This window comes from Achroia grisella, unplaced genomic scaffold, assembly GCF_030625045.1.
Source record: "Achroia grisella isolate CSIRO2021 unplaced genomic scaffold, CSIRO_AGI_Agris_v1 utg1295, whole genome shotgun sequence".
Classification (NCBI taxonomy): domain Eukaryota; kingdom Metazoa; phylum Arthropoda; class Insecta; order Lepidoptera; family Pyralidae; genus Achroia; species Achroia grisella.
The window spans coordinates 1055394-1068999 of record NW_026712613.1 but is presented as its reverse complement, the minus strand read 5'-3'; the positions used below and the strand labels follow the sequence as shown (position 1 = coordinate 1068999).

Below are 13606 nucleotides of genomic sequence, written 5' to 3'. Positions count from 1 at the left end.
CACAAGTTTGTTCCGATACTCTATAATTTTTGCCTGCGACATATTAGCATGGCCGCTGTACAAGGCATCTCCGGTACTGCATAGCAATGAATGTTGTTGATTTGTTACATGTCATTTATATGCAGAAGGAACAGTGTCGGAGATAGCACACAGCCTTGTGGAACACCAGCATTCACAGAGTGTGGGTCGGAGCAAGCACCATCGACAACGATCTTTTTGCTCCAATCAGCGAGAAAGCTGGCGACCCATTTGCATAACTTCGCAGGCAACCCGAAGGATTGTAACTTTAAAAGAAGAGTTTTGTGCCACACCCGATCAAAGGCCTTCTCGCAATATCCAGACTAACAGATTGGGCCTTCCCCTTATTCTCAATAGCCTCTGCCCATCGATGTATCAAATACATTAGAAGATCACCAGCTGAGCGATCCTGACGAAAGCCATACTGACGATCAGAACTCAACTGATTCACTTCTAGGTATCGTATGAGTTGACGGTTTACAATCGACTCCATGGTTTTTGAGAATAAGAAGGTGATGGCTATGGGTCTATAGTTAGCTGGATCTGAGCGATCTCCCTTCTTAGGGAACGGGTGAACCAAAGCCGACTTCCAAAAGTTCGGGACTACACCTGTAGAGTAGCAATACCGGAAAAGACGCGTTAGTACCGGAGCCAACTCAGGTGCACACCTCTTGAACACAATAGCAGGAATACCGTCAGGCCCACTCGATTTATGGATATCTAAGGAGAAAAGAGACTTAAGTACCAGCTTTTGGGTAAATTTTACCTCTGGCATAAAAGTCTCACACCGCGAGATGACCGGCGGTGATTGCTCCCTATCGTCCAGTGTCGAGTTGGATGCAAAAAGAGAACCAAGGAGATCGGCCTTCTCTTTGGCATGTTGGGCCAACAAGTTATCCTCTCGGCGCAGTGGTAGAAAAGATGGCTGACAGAAATTTCCCTGAGCAGCTTTAGCAACAGACCAAAAAGCCCGGGATCCAGATGAAGTTTTTTACCAATTCTGCTGATGTGCTCCGACTTTGTTGTGGTTATAATGTCTTTTGAAGGACCTGGAAGCAGAGTTATAGTTCCTTTTAAGGGCACTGGTTTCTGGATCACTCGGCTTCACAGCTGCAATCCAGGCACGGAAGCATTCCTGCTTATGGCGAGGCGCTGATCTACAGGATCCGCCATACCAGGACTGAGTGGGAATTTGGAATAAATATCTCCATTCCCAGTATCGGGGACAGATGCAGCTGTTACATCAGGATCGTCCAGTGCCAAGCAAACTCGCCCCCATGGGTAAGATGCAAAAAAACTTCGCATCTCATCCCAATCTGCCGACTTAAAATGCCAAACACGACGTTGACCAGTAGATCGTGGCAAAGAACTTTGCTCCGTATCAGACAATGATCAGAGGATCCCAGTGGGGCTTCCACAGAGATCTGATATACGTCCGAATGCGAAGTCAGCAGAAGGTCCAACAGTGAAGGTATATGGTTAACAACATCAGGAATTCGTGTAGGCGAGGATACCAGTTGCGTCAAACCATACGCCACTACGCTGCCAACACTTTGGACATTACGTAGATTAAAAAAATTATAATTATCTATTCAAAAATGCTTCGGTTTAAGTTTATTTGAATAAATGATTTTCTATTCAAATAAATTTAAACTGAAGCATTTTTTAATAGACATCACTAATTTTTTTATAAATGTAAAATGTAAATATAATGTAAAAATAAATGATTTTCTATTGTTTTGTCTTAGCCGGTGGACGTGACGGAGGATTCGTGTGCGATCGTGAGCTGCGTGCAGTCGTACAGCGCGCGCTACACACTGATACAGCTCGCGGCCGCGCTGCGAGGCTCTCGACAACGACGGCTCTCCGCACTCACACAACACTCCATACACGGACGGTATGACGGTTTTTTTTATATAACAAAGGTGGTGTAATTAATCTATTGTTTAACAATTATATTGTGTTTAATAACTATATACATATACAGGATGTCCCAGAAGTCAACGTCAAGCGTCATGGGGGTAATCAGAAAAATATAAAAAATAATCCATGTAATTTTTTTTAATGTTATGAAGGTTTAAAATTTTTTCTAAAAAACGGACACCCTGTAATGAACTTTCTAGTCCTGACTGTAAATATTAACTTTTTGGATATTTTTTTTCTGTAATGTAATTATGAAAAACCGTGCTGTAATTCACAATAAAAAAAATTGCATGCAAGCTGCCTTACATTTAAGTAAAAAGTTAAATTTGTATACATTGAATTAAAAATAATTTCATTAACCAACTTAAACCAGCTGTACTGTAAAAAAATGTATGGCTACTATTTTGGCAAGTACATCAAAAAGTTGACGCATTTAGTCAAGATTCTAAAATGGTACAACACATGCTAGGTTTTGTCATAGTTCAGGCATGAAAATGAGTTTTCATGATGAATCCGGATTCTATGCTAATCTATTTCTTGAGGTGAAATGTTGGTAACGCAACCTTCTTAGGTAAATCCAGGTTAAAATCTTTTTGAATAGAGATGGACTCATAATTTTGAAAAGAGAACCTATCTAAACAGGTGGATTGAATACAGTGAGTGGGACGGAATTACGAGTGCGCTCCTGCTCTCGCGTTGCGCTGGCAGTTGTCGCACAGCTGTGTTGCGTAAATAACGTGTGTTGCTACAATGAAAATGTTTGCCGTGGTTTATGGACGCCTAAAACGATAGAGAGGTGTCGCGTGCAAGCCGATTTATACTCAGGTGTTATATACACAGTGCGCGGCCGGCGTTTTAATTAGAATGGTTAATTTTATATTAAATCTGTAAAACGTTCAATATGTTCTTGCGCCAGCTGCGATTCACATTTTATACAGTGTCACACCTTTTTAGTTAACGCGCTTTTCTGTGTGCCATGACCTATGTAGTTGAAGGCATTCGGTTTTCTGTTTAAACCGTAACGAACTAGCGTGAACATAGATAAAGAACACAGATAAGTATAGGAGTAATTGAGCTGGTGGCTCGACAGATGCAAGTCGTGGAACGTGAACGACGTGCAGCGCCTGCTGCGACACCTGGTGGGGCGCGGACTGCTGCACGAGCGGGTGGTCGTCAACAACGACATGGCCAGCGCCTACCTCCAGCCCGGACCGCACGCGCACAAGTACCACCTCAAATATGTACACATAAAACATGGCCTCGGTTCGATTCCACGCACGGCACATTTATAGTATGAATATAATTGTTTACATTTGCACATTTATACAGTTTATTACATTATTAGCGTATTACTCAAGCCGGCGTAAATTCGATTTCCGTGTGAATTATACAGGGACCGATCGAAGGAATACGGGGGAGATGGAGGAAGTATACATTTATAGCGAAAATGTTCTATTTAATAAAACAGAGTGGTGTTCTGGTAGATTGATGTCGAAGGGGCAACGCGTATTGTTCCCGATGAACTGCGAGGAGAAGACGAGAGACGACGGCAGTGTGGCGCGCGGTGGAGACACGGGACAGTCTCCCGTACACGCGCTGCTGCAGCGCATACAGGAGCGGTGCTACGCCGACCTGGTGGAGGCCTGCAGGTCAGTGTGTGTGTGTGTGTACAGGGAAAGGGCGAGGCGCGCGGGGTGATGTTGACGGTGATGCTGCAGTGCGTGTGTGTATGTATGTATGTGTACAGGGAGATGGGCGGAGCGAGCGGGGTGACGCTGACGGCGGTGCTGCAGTGTGTGTGTATGTGTACAGGGAGATGGGCGAGGCGCGCGGGGTGACGCTGACGGCAATACTGCAGTGCGTGTGTGTATGTATGTATGTGTACAGGGAGATGGGCGAAGCGAGCGGGGTGACGCTGACGGCGGTGCTGCAGTGTGTGTGTATGTGTACAGGGAGATGGGCGAGGCGCGCGGGTTGACGCTGACGGCAATACTGCAGTGCGTGTGTGTATGTATGTATGTATGTGTACAGGGAGATGGGCGAGGCGCGTGGGGTGACGCTGACGGCGGTGCTGCCGCAGGCTGCTCTGAAGGCGATGAGTTCTCAGCTGCCGGAGACGTCGGAGGCCCTGCTGTCGTTGCCGCACATCACGCGCGCCAACTACGACAAGTACGGAGCCGCGCTGCTCAAGATCACCTCCACTTACGCCAACGAGAAGTGGGGTGAGGGGGCCGTTCAATTTTAGCTCTGATATGATACTACAATACGTAGAATAATGAAATGCTAGCTCTCAGTGAGCTTTATAATCGTTAATATTTTCTGGTAATACTTTGGGGGTTCACCTGGGCTAGTGTGAGTGAGTCTACTCAGTCACTAGGTTGCCTAGTGGTCGAAGATCGACCATAATAATAATAATAAATCTTTATTTCTTTATCAAAATTAAATAAAAACTAAGAATTACTCAGGATTATTTTATCATATATACCATCAGACGCGGACTCGCGTACACACACATATCGACGCAACTTAGTAGATTACAATACTACGAAACGAGAGATTGTTTTTGCAGCAACCATTTGCACCTAAATATTGGTAAGGATAAAGTCAGTGATGAACGAACTGACGGAGGCAAGTCGTTCCAAATTTTTTCTGCAGCATACAACAAAAAAACAACCTCTAGTTCTTGTGAATTTAACGAAAGGTTAGAAAAATAGATTTAGAAGACATCTGTCTCTGAGGGAATCTATTTTAGATTTATAAACACTAGTTTTTACATATAAATATGAAGGTAATTTTATATTCCTGATGGAGTGCAAAAGTCAAGCATACTTTAAAATACAAACATTGTGTGAATTTAATTATTTTAATAATTTTTGAAAAATGACATGTGATTGTGCTGATCGAATGGGAAATGATAAGGAGTTCCAGAGACGACTAGCCTGTACAGTAAAAGAATCAGTGTAATATTTACAAGAATGAAATGGGAAGGTAAGACTTAGGCTTCTTGTGCTACGTAATTCAGAACCCGGAAATTTAGTACGGAACTGGAAGTTCTGTTTTAGGTATTCAGGAGTATGAGGGTGGTAGAGGATTGTATAAAGCAGGGATAGTATAATAGTAGTTCTTGCAAAGACGAATGGGAAGCCACTTGAGTTGTTTGTGAAATTGAGATCATCATCATCATCATCATCATCATCGCAGCCCGGAAGACGTCCACTGCTGGACATAGGCCTCCTCAAAGATCTCCACGACGATCGGTCCTGCGCTGCTCGCATCCAATGCCTTCCAGCGATCTTGACCAGATCGTCGGTCCACCTTGCTGGAGGCCTTCCCACGCTGCGTCTTCCGGTCCGTGGTCGCCACTCGAGGACTTTACTGCCCATCCCCACTAACGGCCATCTGTCCTACGAGCTATGTGCCCTGCCCATTGCCACTTCAAAGTCGCAATTCTTCGGGCTATGTCGGTCACTCTGGTTCTTCTGCGGATCTCCTCATTTCTGATTCGATCACGCAGAGTAACTCCGAGCATAGCCCTCTCCATTGCCCTCTGAGAGACTCTGAGCTTGTTGATGGGGCCCATAGTTAGCGACCACGTCTCTGTTCCGTAAGTCATCACTGGCAACACACATTGGTCGTACACCTTCGTCTTGAGACACTGCGGAAATTTGGACGAAAAGATATATCGGAGCTTCCCGAACGCTGCCCATCCGAGTTGGATTCGACGATTGACCTCTTTCTCGAAATTGGATCTACCTAGCTGGATTAGGGCTAGTTTGCCCTAAATATACGTAGTGATCGACAATTTCGAGTGTAGAATCACCGATTTTTACGGGAGCAGGTACGACATGGACGTTTGACATAATTTTCGTCTTGTCCATGTTCATTTTAAGACCTACTCCTTGTGAGACTCTACTGAGGTCTTCGAGCATTTTGCTAAGGTCTTCCAGGGTCTCAGCCATGACCACGATATCGTCGGCAAATCGAAGGTGATTGATGTACTCGCCGTTAATGTTGATGCCCAGCCCGCTCCAGTCCAGAAGCTTGAAGACATCTTCCAACGCAGCGGTAAACAGCTTTGGCGATATGACATCGCCTTGTCTGACACCTCGGTGCAGTTGGATAGGCTTCGAGTTCTGGTCGTGGAGGCGAACTGACATAGTGGCGTTTTCATACAAACATTTCAACGTTTCGATATATCGATAGTCAATTTGGCACCGCTGGAGAGACTGTAGCACAGCCCACGTCTCGATCGAATCAAAGGCTTTTTCATAGTCCACAAACGCCAAGCAAAGTGGCAGGTTGTATTCTTCGGTCTTCTGAATTACCTGCCGCAGCGTATGAATGTGGTCTATGGTACTAAAGCCTTTTCGGAACCCGGCTTGTTCGGGAGGCTGAAACCTGCGCGCGAGACGATTCGTGATGACTCTCGAAAACAACTTATAAACATGGCTCAGCAGTGTAACGGGTCTGAAATTCTTCAGAAGCGATTTGTCTCCCTTCTTGAAAAACAGAACCACGACACCCCCTTGCCATGCTTGAGGCGTTTTGCCCTCGAGGATGACGGAGTTGAATAGCTTCTGGAGGATTCGTAGAACAGGTCTACCTCCAGCCCTCAGAAGCTCAGCAGTAACTCCATCATCGCCCGGCGCCTTGTTGTTTTTAAGTTGTTTAAGAGCCATACCAATCTCGTACAGGCTGAAAAGTTCGGTATAGTGTCGTTTAGACGAAACGATTGTCGTGTATAACTGCCGTCATCCGTCTTAAGTCGCGTCAGCTGGCTCTGTCCGGCAGCCAGATCCCTGTTAAAGACTTTTGAGCCCTTGTTTCTCTCGATAGCCTCCTTTACACAATTTGTGTTAAAGTGGCGTAAGTCATGAGTCAAGGACTTAGAGATCTGCCTGCTAAGTTGCCGATACTGAGAAGCGTCAGTCGGAGACTGCAGGACCATACTTCGCCTTTCATCCATCAATTTGAGGGTAGAGATAGATATTTTTCCGGTTCTTTCTGCGCGGCGGGTTTTGAAGTGTTTAGACCCAGCCGCACGGACAGTTTCCACGAACCTGTTGTTGTAATCGTCCACGTCAACGCAGTCACCAAGGCTTTCGAAACGGTTTTGCAATTCTAGCTGAAAGCTTTCGAGGTTTTGGATCTGTATAGGTGTAGGGCGGAGCGTAGATTTCATCAGTCGGGATCGTTCGAGTTTCAGATTCAGATTCAATGTGCCTCTTACAATCCGGTGATCACTTCCAATTTTGACGGCATTGATCACAGAGACATCATTGAAAATCTGTCTTCTCGTTGACAAGATGAAATCTATCTCGTTTTTTGTGGCACCATCGGGACTAATCCACGTCCATTTCCGGTGTTCCGGCTTCCTGAAGAAGGAGTTCATCATAAAGAGGTTCTCCTTCTCCATGAAGTCGGCCAGCATTTGACCTCGGAAGTTCCGATCACCGATACCAAATTGCCCCACTCTCAGCTCATCACCGCTTCGCTTGCCCAATTTTGCGTTAAAGTCCCCCATGATAACGTTATAATGAGTCTTTGTACTATGTATGGCTCTGGAGATATCGTCATACATAGCCTCAACCTCATCGTCGGAATGCGTCGAAGTTGGAGCGTACACTTGGATGACCTTCAATGAATACCGTTTGGTAATTCTGAGTATCAGGTACGCTACCCTAGTCGACACGCTCTCGACCTTGATAACATTATTCACAAGGGACTCGTGGACGAGGAACCCGACACCGCCTTGGGACAGTTGATCGCCCTCCCGGAAGTAAAGCAGATTGCCCGATTTCAGGACTATCGAGTCCTCCCCCTTTCTTCGGACTTCAGATAATCCCACGACATGCCAGTGCAATCTGCTCAAGTCTTCCTCCAGTTCAGTTAACTTTTCGTCGGTCCGCAGTGTTTGAACGTTGTATGTTGCCAGGGCCAGTGGTCGTCGTTTGTGGTAGCCTGGTCTTACCCGGAGATTCTTCGCACCCCCTGCCCCGCCGTTTCCATGACCGCTACCATGGTCAAGACTAGCGGGGCCGCCGGGGACTGGGGGCCGGGGCCTTGGGTGTAAATCCATTTGGGGGGATATTGCCATAATCGCCACGCATGCGGGTTGGCGATCGCAGTATGATGGTAGGTACTCAGTAGGACGCTGCTGCCCGTCCACTGGTCGATGAATCCCTTAGTCGCCTTTTACGACACCCACGGGAAGAGAGGGGGTGGTGCTATTCTTACAGCGACACCACACGCCAAATTGAGATATGTGGTCATATTTACGAAGACCAAATATAAACCGTATACAAATATTTTGAGTCGCTCAAGTTTATTCAATTGTTCTTCAATAAGATTTAGATAGTAGGAATCTGTATAATCTAGGATTGGGAGTAATAACGAATTTTCGAGTGCAGTCTTGGTATCTACTGACAGGAAGTTTCGCAATCTATTTAGGCTTTCGATAGACCCAAACATTTTTCGACTTAATTGCGAAATTTGGTGCGACCAAGAAAATGTTTCGTCGAAATAAATATCCGAGGTTTTTTACTTGAACACTATATTCAATGTGATATCTGGGGCAAACCATCTCCCCCGTAAATTCAATGTCCAAGGAAATAAACAAAAGAAAGAAATAATGAAGAGTAAAGATATAAACATGCATATTAAAACGAAAACTTTCAACACTAGTATCCTACCTTGTATAACATATGGATGTGAAACATGGTCTTTGACTGAGAATCATAGGGATCGACTGGCAAAATGTCAAAGGGCAATGGAGAGAAGTATGATGGGGATCATACTAAATGACAAAATCACAAACTGGGACATCAGACAGAGAACAAAAGTTACAGATGTACTCTCTAGTATAAACCGTTTAAAATGGAGTTGGACTGGGCATATGCTAAGGTGCAAAACAAACAAATGGATCAAACAAGTGACTCTCTGGTATCTTAGTGACGGGACCAGAAGACAGGGTCGCCAAAAAACACGATGGACAGATGACATCAACCTGAGCTCAGTGGAGAGAGCTGGAGGAGGCCTATGCCAAAAGGCACACCGAGTTGCGGGACATTTTGTAAAACAGTAATTGTACCCCAACTATCGAAAAAAAGATCTATTATTATATTCATTACATTACATTATCTCTGTTATTATATTCAATGTCATGGCCATTAAAGATGGTGGGCGGGAGACTTGTTTTATTTAATTTAGATATAATATATATATTCCAATAATCAGGCATTGTGTTTTCTTTGGATTAATAATAAGGCCATAAGTTTTACTCCAATCAGAGATGTAGATGAGGTCAAGATTAATATCGCGAATAGCATCAGTGATATTGGATAAAGTGGCTTGAGAGTAGAATAGAATAGACTTCTATAATTGCAGGGACAGGTAATCGCCCAGCCAATACACAAAAGAGTAGGGGAAAGGGGGTAGAGCCGGCCAATTTTATATATTGTGACTATATTATCAAGAGAAATACAACGAAAACTACAAAAAATAATCAACAATATATTTATTCGTATTAGAATATTGAAAATTTGAACATAAATAGTATCCAATCATGATTAAACCCACTTCAATTTATGGTAAAATTTTGGTATCTTTTTAAAGCGGCGGGTAGCTCCGGCCTACCTACGTAATTACCTGGTACCTACGTAATTAGTGGCCAAATCGTTTTTAGCGACACACACATCACAGTTGCAATACAAATCCGATGGATTTATATCTGCGCATGCCTCGTGAGCCCAATCTTCACATTTATTTGCATTGGATCCAGTCCTCGTCGAATGTTTCACCACAAATCATTTTTGTGAACCGTCGATGTGTCCTGTCACGTTAGCATTATAAATTTGAGAGGCTTGAACATTAAATTTTTCATACAGGTTGAAGAGGATGTCAAAACCGCTATAGAACACATCAAGCTTGTTGCCTCTCTCAGAACATTTTTTCTCAAGCACCGCTTGAATTGCTTTTTTCATGTTTTCTTCATTGTCTCCGCGATTCGTAGTTCTAGTTTTAAATTTCGGCATTATGACACTGCAAACAAATATTTTTTGGAATGAAGACTTAAAATAATAACATCAATATATAATTATAAATATCTCACATATGGCCGGGGATACCCCCAAAACTAGTTACCCGACATATTTTCTTCAGAAAAATATACTTTTTCAAAAAACACGTAATACAATAATTTAGTAAAATAATATTCTATTACGTAAACAAAATCAAATAAATAATTACTTATGTTTGAAACAATTGAAATTACGCGGCCGTCGTCAACAAAAAACCAATTCAGTCGATTACATCCGAACGCAGTAGTCAATCGACTTCAGTGTTAGCATTTGACGAATTACTCTTAAACTCACACAGAGATCACACGAAATTCAAACTCACGCCGTGCGAAGTTCTAATATTTGCTATGGCCGAGGTTACCCGCCGGCCGGGGCTACCCCTCTTTCTCCTATATATATATGTATACACGTGTGTGTATCAAATACATGGTAGGGATGCAATGTTTTTTTTATTGATTTAAAGTGGGCTTTTAATCATAATTTAAAAAAAAAAATATTAGTATTCTGTACTCCGTCTCTACATATACTATAACGGTCTTATTACAAAAAAACTTAAAAGTCGGACGATATCAATTTTAAATTACAAGTAGGAGTCCTACACGGAGAAAAGGAACGGCGAGATATATTTATTGGATCTATTCAAATGGTGATTATTTCAAAGTCAAATAACAAATAACGTTTTTTTATATTTTTTTATTATCGTAAAATTAGCTTTAAATATTTTTAGTTAATATATTTTTTATTTAGTTAAGATATTTTTCAAAAAACAACAACTTACAATACAATTTTTAAAATGGAGTTTGTCTTTTTGCTTTTAGACCACTGTTAAACTAGGGGCATCGCAGGTCTAACTTTAGACCATAGATGAATCACGGTTTAGAGATAAACTTCTTTTTGTAATAAGAAATTAAGTGTGCGAAATTTCAGACTTCAGTCCATGCAATTTTCATAAAAAGGAGTACAAAGTTTTTGCTTTAACTTAACTTTTTATTTAGGGGTTCTTATGCAGCACGAGGATGAGCTGGATGTGAAAGAGAAGTCGGAGCCAGGGCCGAGCAGCAGTCACGGCTCGTCGTCCGCGTCCGGTTCTCGAGCCAGGAGGACTTACAGCGGCGGCGTCAGGAGGAAGTGAGCCTTTTTAACTCCCCAAAAGGAATCAAACTATAAAACATCATTTACATAGACACGAACATACTTCTCGGCCAATTATTACCCGCCAAGTATTAATTGGTTGTGAAGATCGGACCCAATGTCATGCCTTGGGAGAGACCTAAGTTTATCAAGGGACTGATGATAATGATTCTTCCGAAATGGTAACACATAAGTGTAAGAAGCACTAATTAAAGATAACTTAGGCTTTGAAGCCGGCTACCGCAACGGAAACAAGTCACGGGTGTAGGGTTAAAATTACTTTTTTAGAATGCATTAACACTCACCTTCACTACTTGCAGCTTCTCCCCAGGCCCAACTAAGACCGGGATAAAACCATTATCGTAGGTGCAGGGATACAAAAGGGTTGAGCTACTCAGTGAACAATTTACTCAACAAAAAATCACTGAGCATCAGCCGGAGGGTGGTGCGAATAAGTGATGCAACAATCATTATTACGTGCTACATACATTCTTATATCAAAAAGTGTCAGCATGTTTGACATTCCAGTTCCATAATGTGCATTATTTTGCATGCAAAATAAAGTGGATTATTTTATTAATATTGAAATTAATTTAATATTAATACCATGTTTCTTATAAATAAATACATACATTTCATCATAACTTTGTTCAGGTACAAACACAAGCAGACGTCAGACTTGAAGAAGAAAGTTGTAAGAGAGGCCGCGCGTGGCAGGGGGCGCGAGGGGCGCGCCAACGCCACACGTACGTACCTGCTCGCTTTAACCTATATTTATCTATATATATATATATTATATAATTTAGCTATTATATATTTATATTATATAATTTATTTATAAGATAATTTACCTTAATTTTATTGGATAATATAACTCGTGAATATAGAAGTCTTCAGACTTTGTAAATCTTTGTTGCAGCGAGCGGAAGCAACTTTGGCAATAAGCTCGGAAGCATGCCGGTACTGCGGCCTAACATGACCAACACCTGGACAGACTTGGCCGACATCCGACTAAACATAGAAGAACTCATGCCAAACATAGCCAACGTCCGGCTAAACATGGCCAACATCCGGCCAAACGTGGCCAACATCCGGCCAAACGTGGCCAACATCCGGCCAAACATGGCCAACATCCGGCCAAACGTAGCCAACCACCAACAACCAACCAACAACCAGCCTGAGCCTGGTCTGTTCCCTCTTCTCCCTTTCTTATATAAACCGCATACATTATTTAATCACCAATAATTCAATTATTACATCTCCAATGTTGTCTTTACCAGCAAAAATCGTTTCATTTGCATTATTAGTAGTTTTCCATTTACATGCATTTTTTCATTGAAATAAATTATTAATAAGCATTAATTTTATTTCACTTAAATCAATAGTTTTAGATCTAATATGGTTTTATTATATAGATCAAATTTGTTAGAATTTAACAGAATTTGGTTGGTGTTTCCATTGAGCCGGATTCTTAAAATGAATGTGCGATGCTTGCTTGTATAAGTCTTATTTGTATTATATGATGTCAACATAGACCGAAGTGCCTATAAGTAGTTGCATACGTCTTCAATTGGACCCGCAACAGTTAAAATAATAACAATCATATTACAAATAAGCAATACCACCGAATGCAGCTGGCTGTGTGATAATAGATTTGTTATCCTTAATTGTTGTCATATCGTTATTATTTATTGAATTATATCACTACTGTTGTTTATATGTTTGATGTTATCAATTTTTAGTAAAGACACGCCTTGTTAAGATGTTATGACATAATTATTTACATAGTGTTAGATATATCAACTCTATGTACTAGTAAAAGTATGTATTATAATAAAATAACAACTATATAACATTAATTTAACTATGTCTTTAAAACAATTCATTTTAGCAATTGAAATACAACCAGCAAACTGTGCTCAAAGACCGAATGCCGCGGCTTACAAAAACCCTCCCTTTTATACAGAGAAGATATGAGTGGGGGTTATATGCAACTAGTTTAACGATACCGAGTAATAATGAAACTACCTTCTTTTAATATAAAATATCAGATATCTCGAAAATATCCATGTGAACCCTAACAATAGTTGTAAATAAATGAAATTATATTTTGTACGATTAATAAAAATGATTTTTTTTTCATACACTGCACGAATTACTCACCAAATCATTCCACCGGATCATATTCCCCTATCCCTCCATAATCTTTAATTATTGTATACTGGCCTGCTTTAGCACCATCGGAGTGCTTATAACTTTGTTTTGTTACATACAAAACTAACATAGCATATAATCCATACCAATCTGGAATAATGTACCTTTAAAACAGCGAAAGAATTCTCAAATCAGTGCGGTGGTTCCATAGTCTACTGCTCTTAACAAAATACACTCTTTATCTCGTATTATTAGTACACATGTTGAATTTTCATGTTTTTTATTTCAAGAAAACCTCACAC

The 13606-nt window shown here is 41.7% G+C and overlaps 1 protein-coding gene across 1 annotated transcript in view; it reads left to right on the top strand.

The window, feature by feature from the left end:
• Positions 1-13224, top strand: part of LOC131855053 (recQ-like DNA helicase Blm) — a 39726-nt gene extending 26502 nt beyond the window's left edge. The window contains exons 11-18 of the mRNA XM_059206266.1: positions 1767-1915; positions 3032-3166; positions 3426-3590; positions 3973-4163; positions 11015-11147; positions 11805-11896; positions 12070-12336; positions 13042-13224. Coding sequence (XP_059062249.1) covers positions 1767-1915; positions 3032-3166; positions 3426-3590; positions 3973-4163; positions 11015-11147; positions 11805-11896; positions 12070-12336; positions 13042-13127 — 1218 coding nt within the window. The 3' untranslated portion in view covers positions 13128-13224. The remainder of the gene's footprint in view (positions 1-1766; positions 1916-3031; positions 3167-3425; positions 3591-3972; positions 4164-11014; positions 11148-11804; positions 11897-12069; positions 12337-13041) is intronic.
• The last annotated feature ends 382 nt before the right edge of the window (positions 13225-13606 follow it).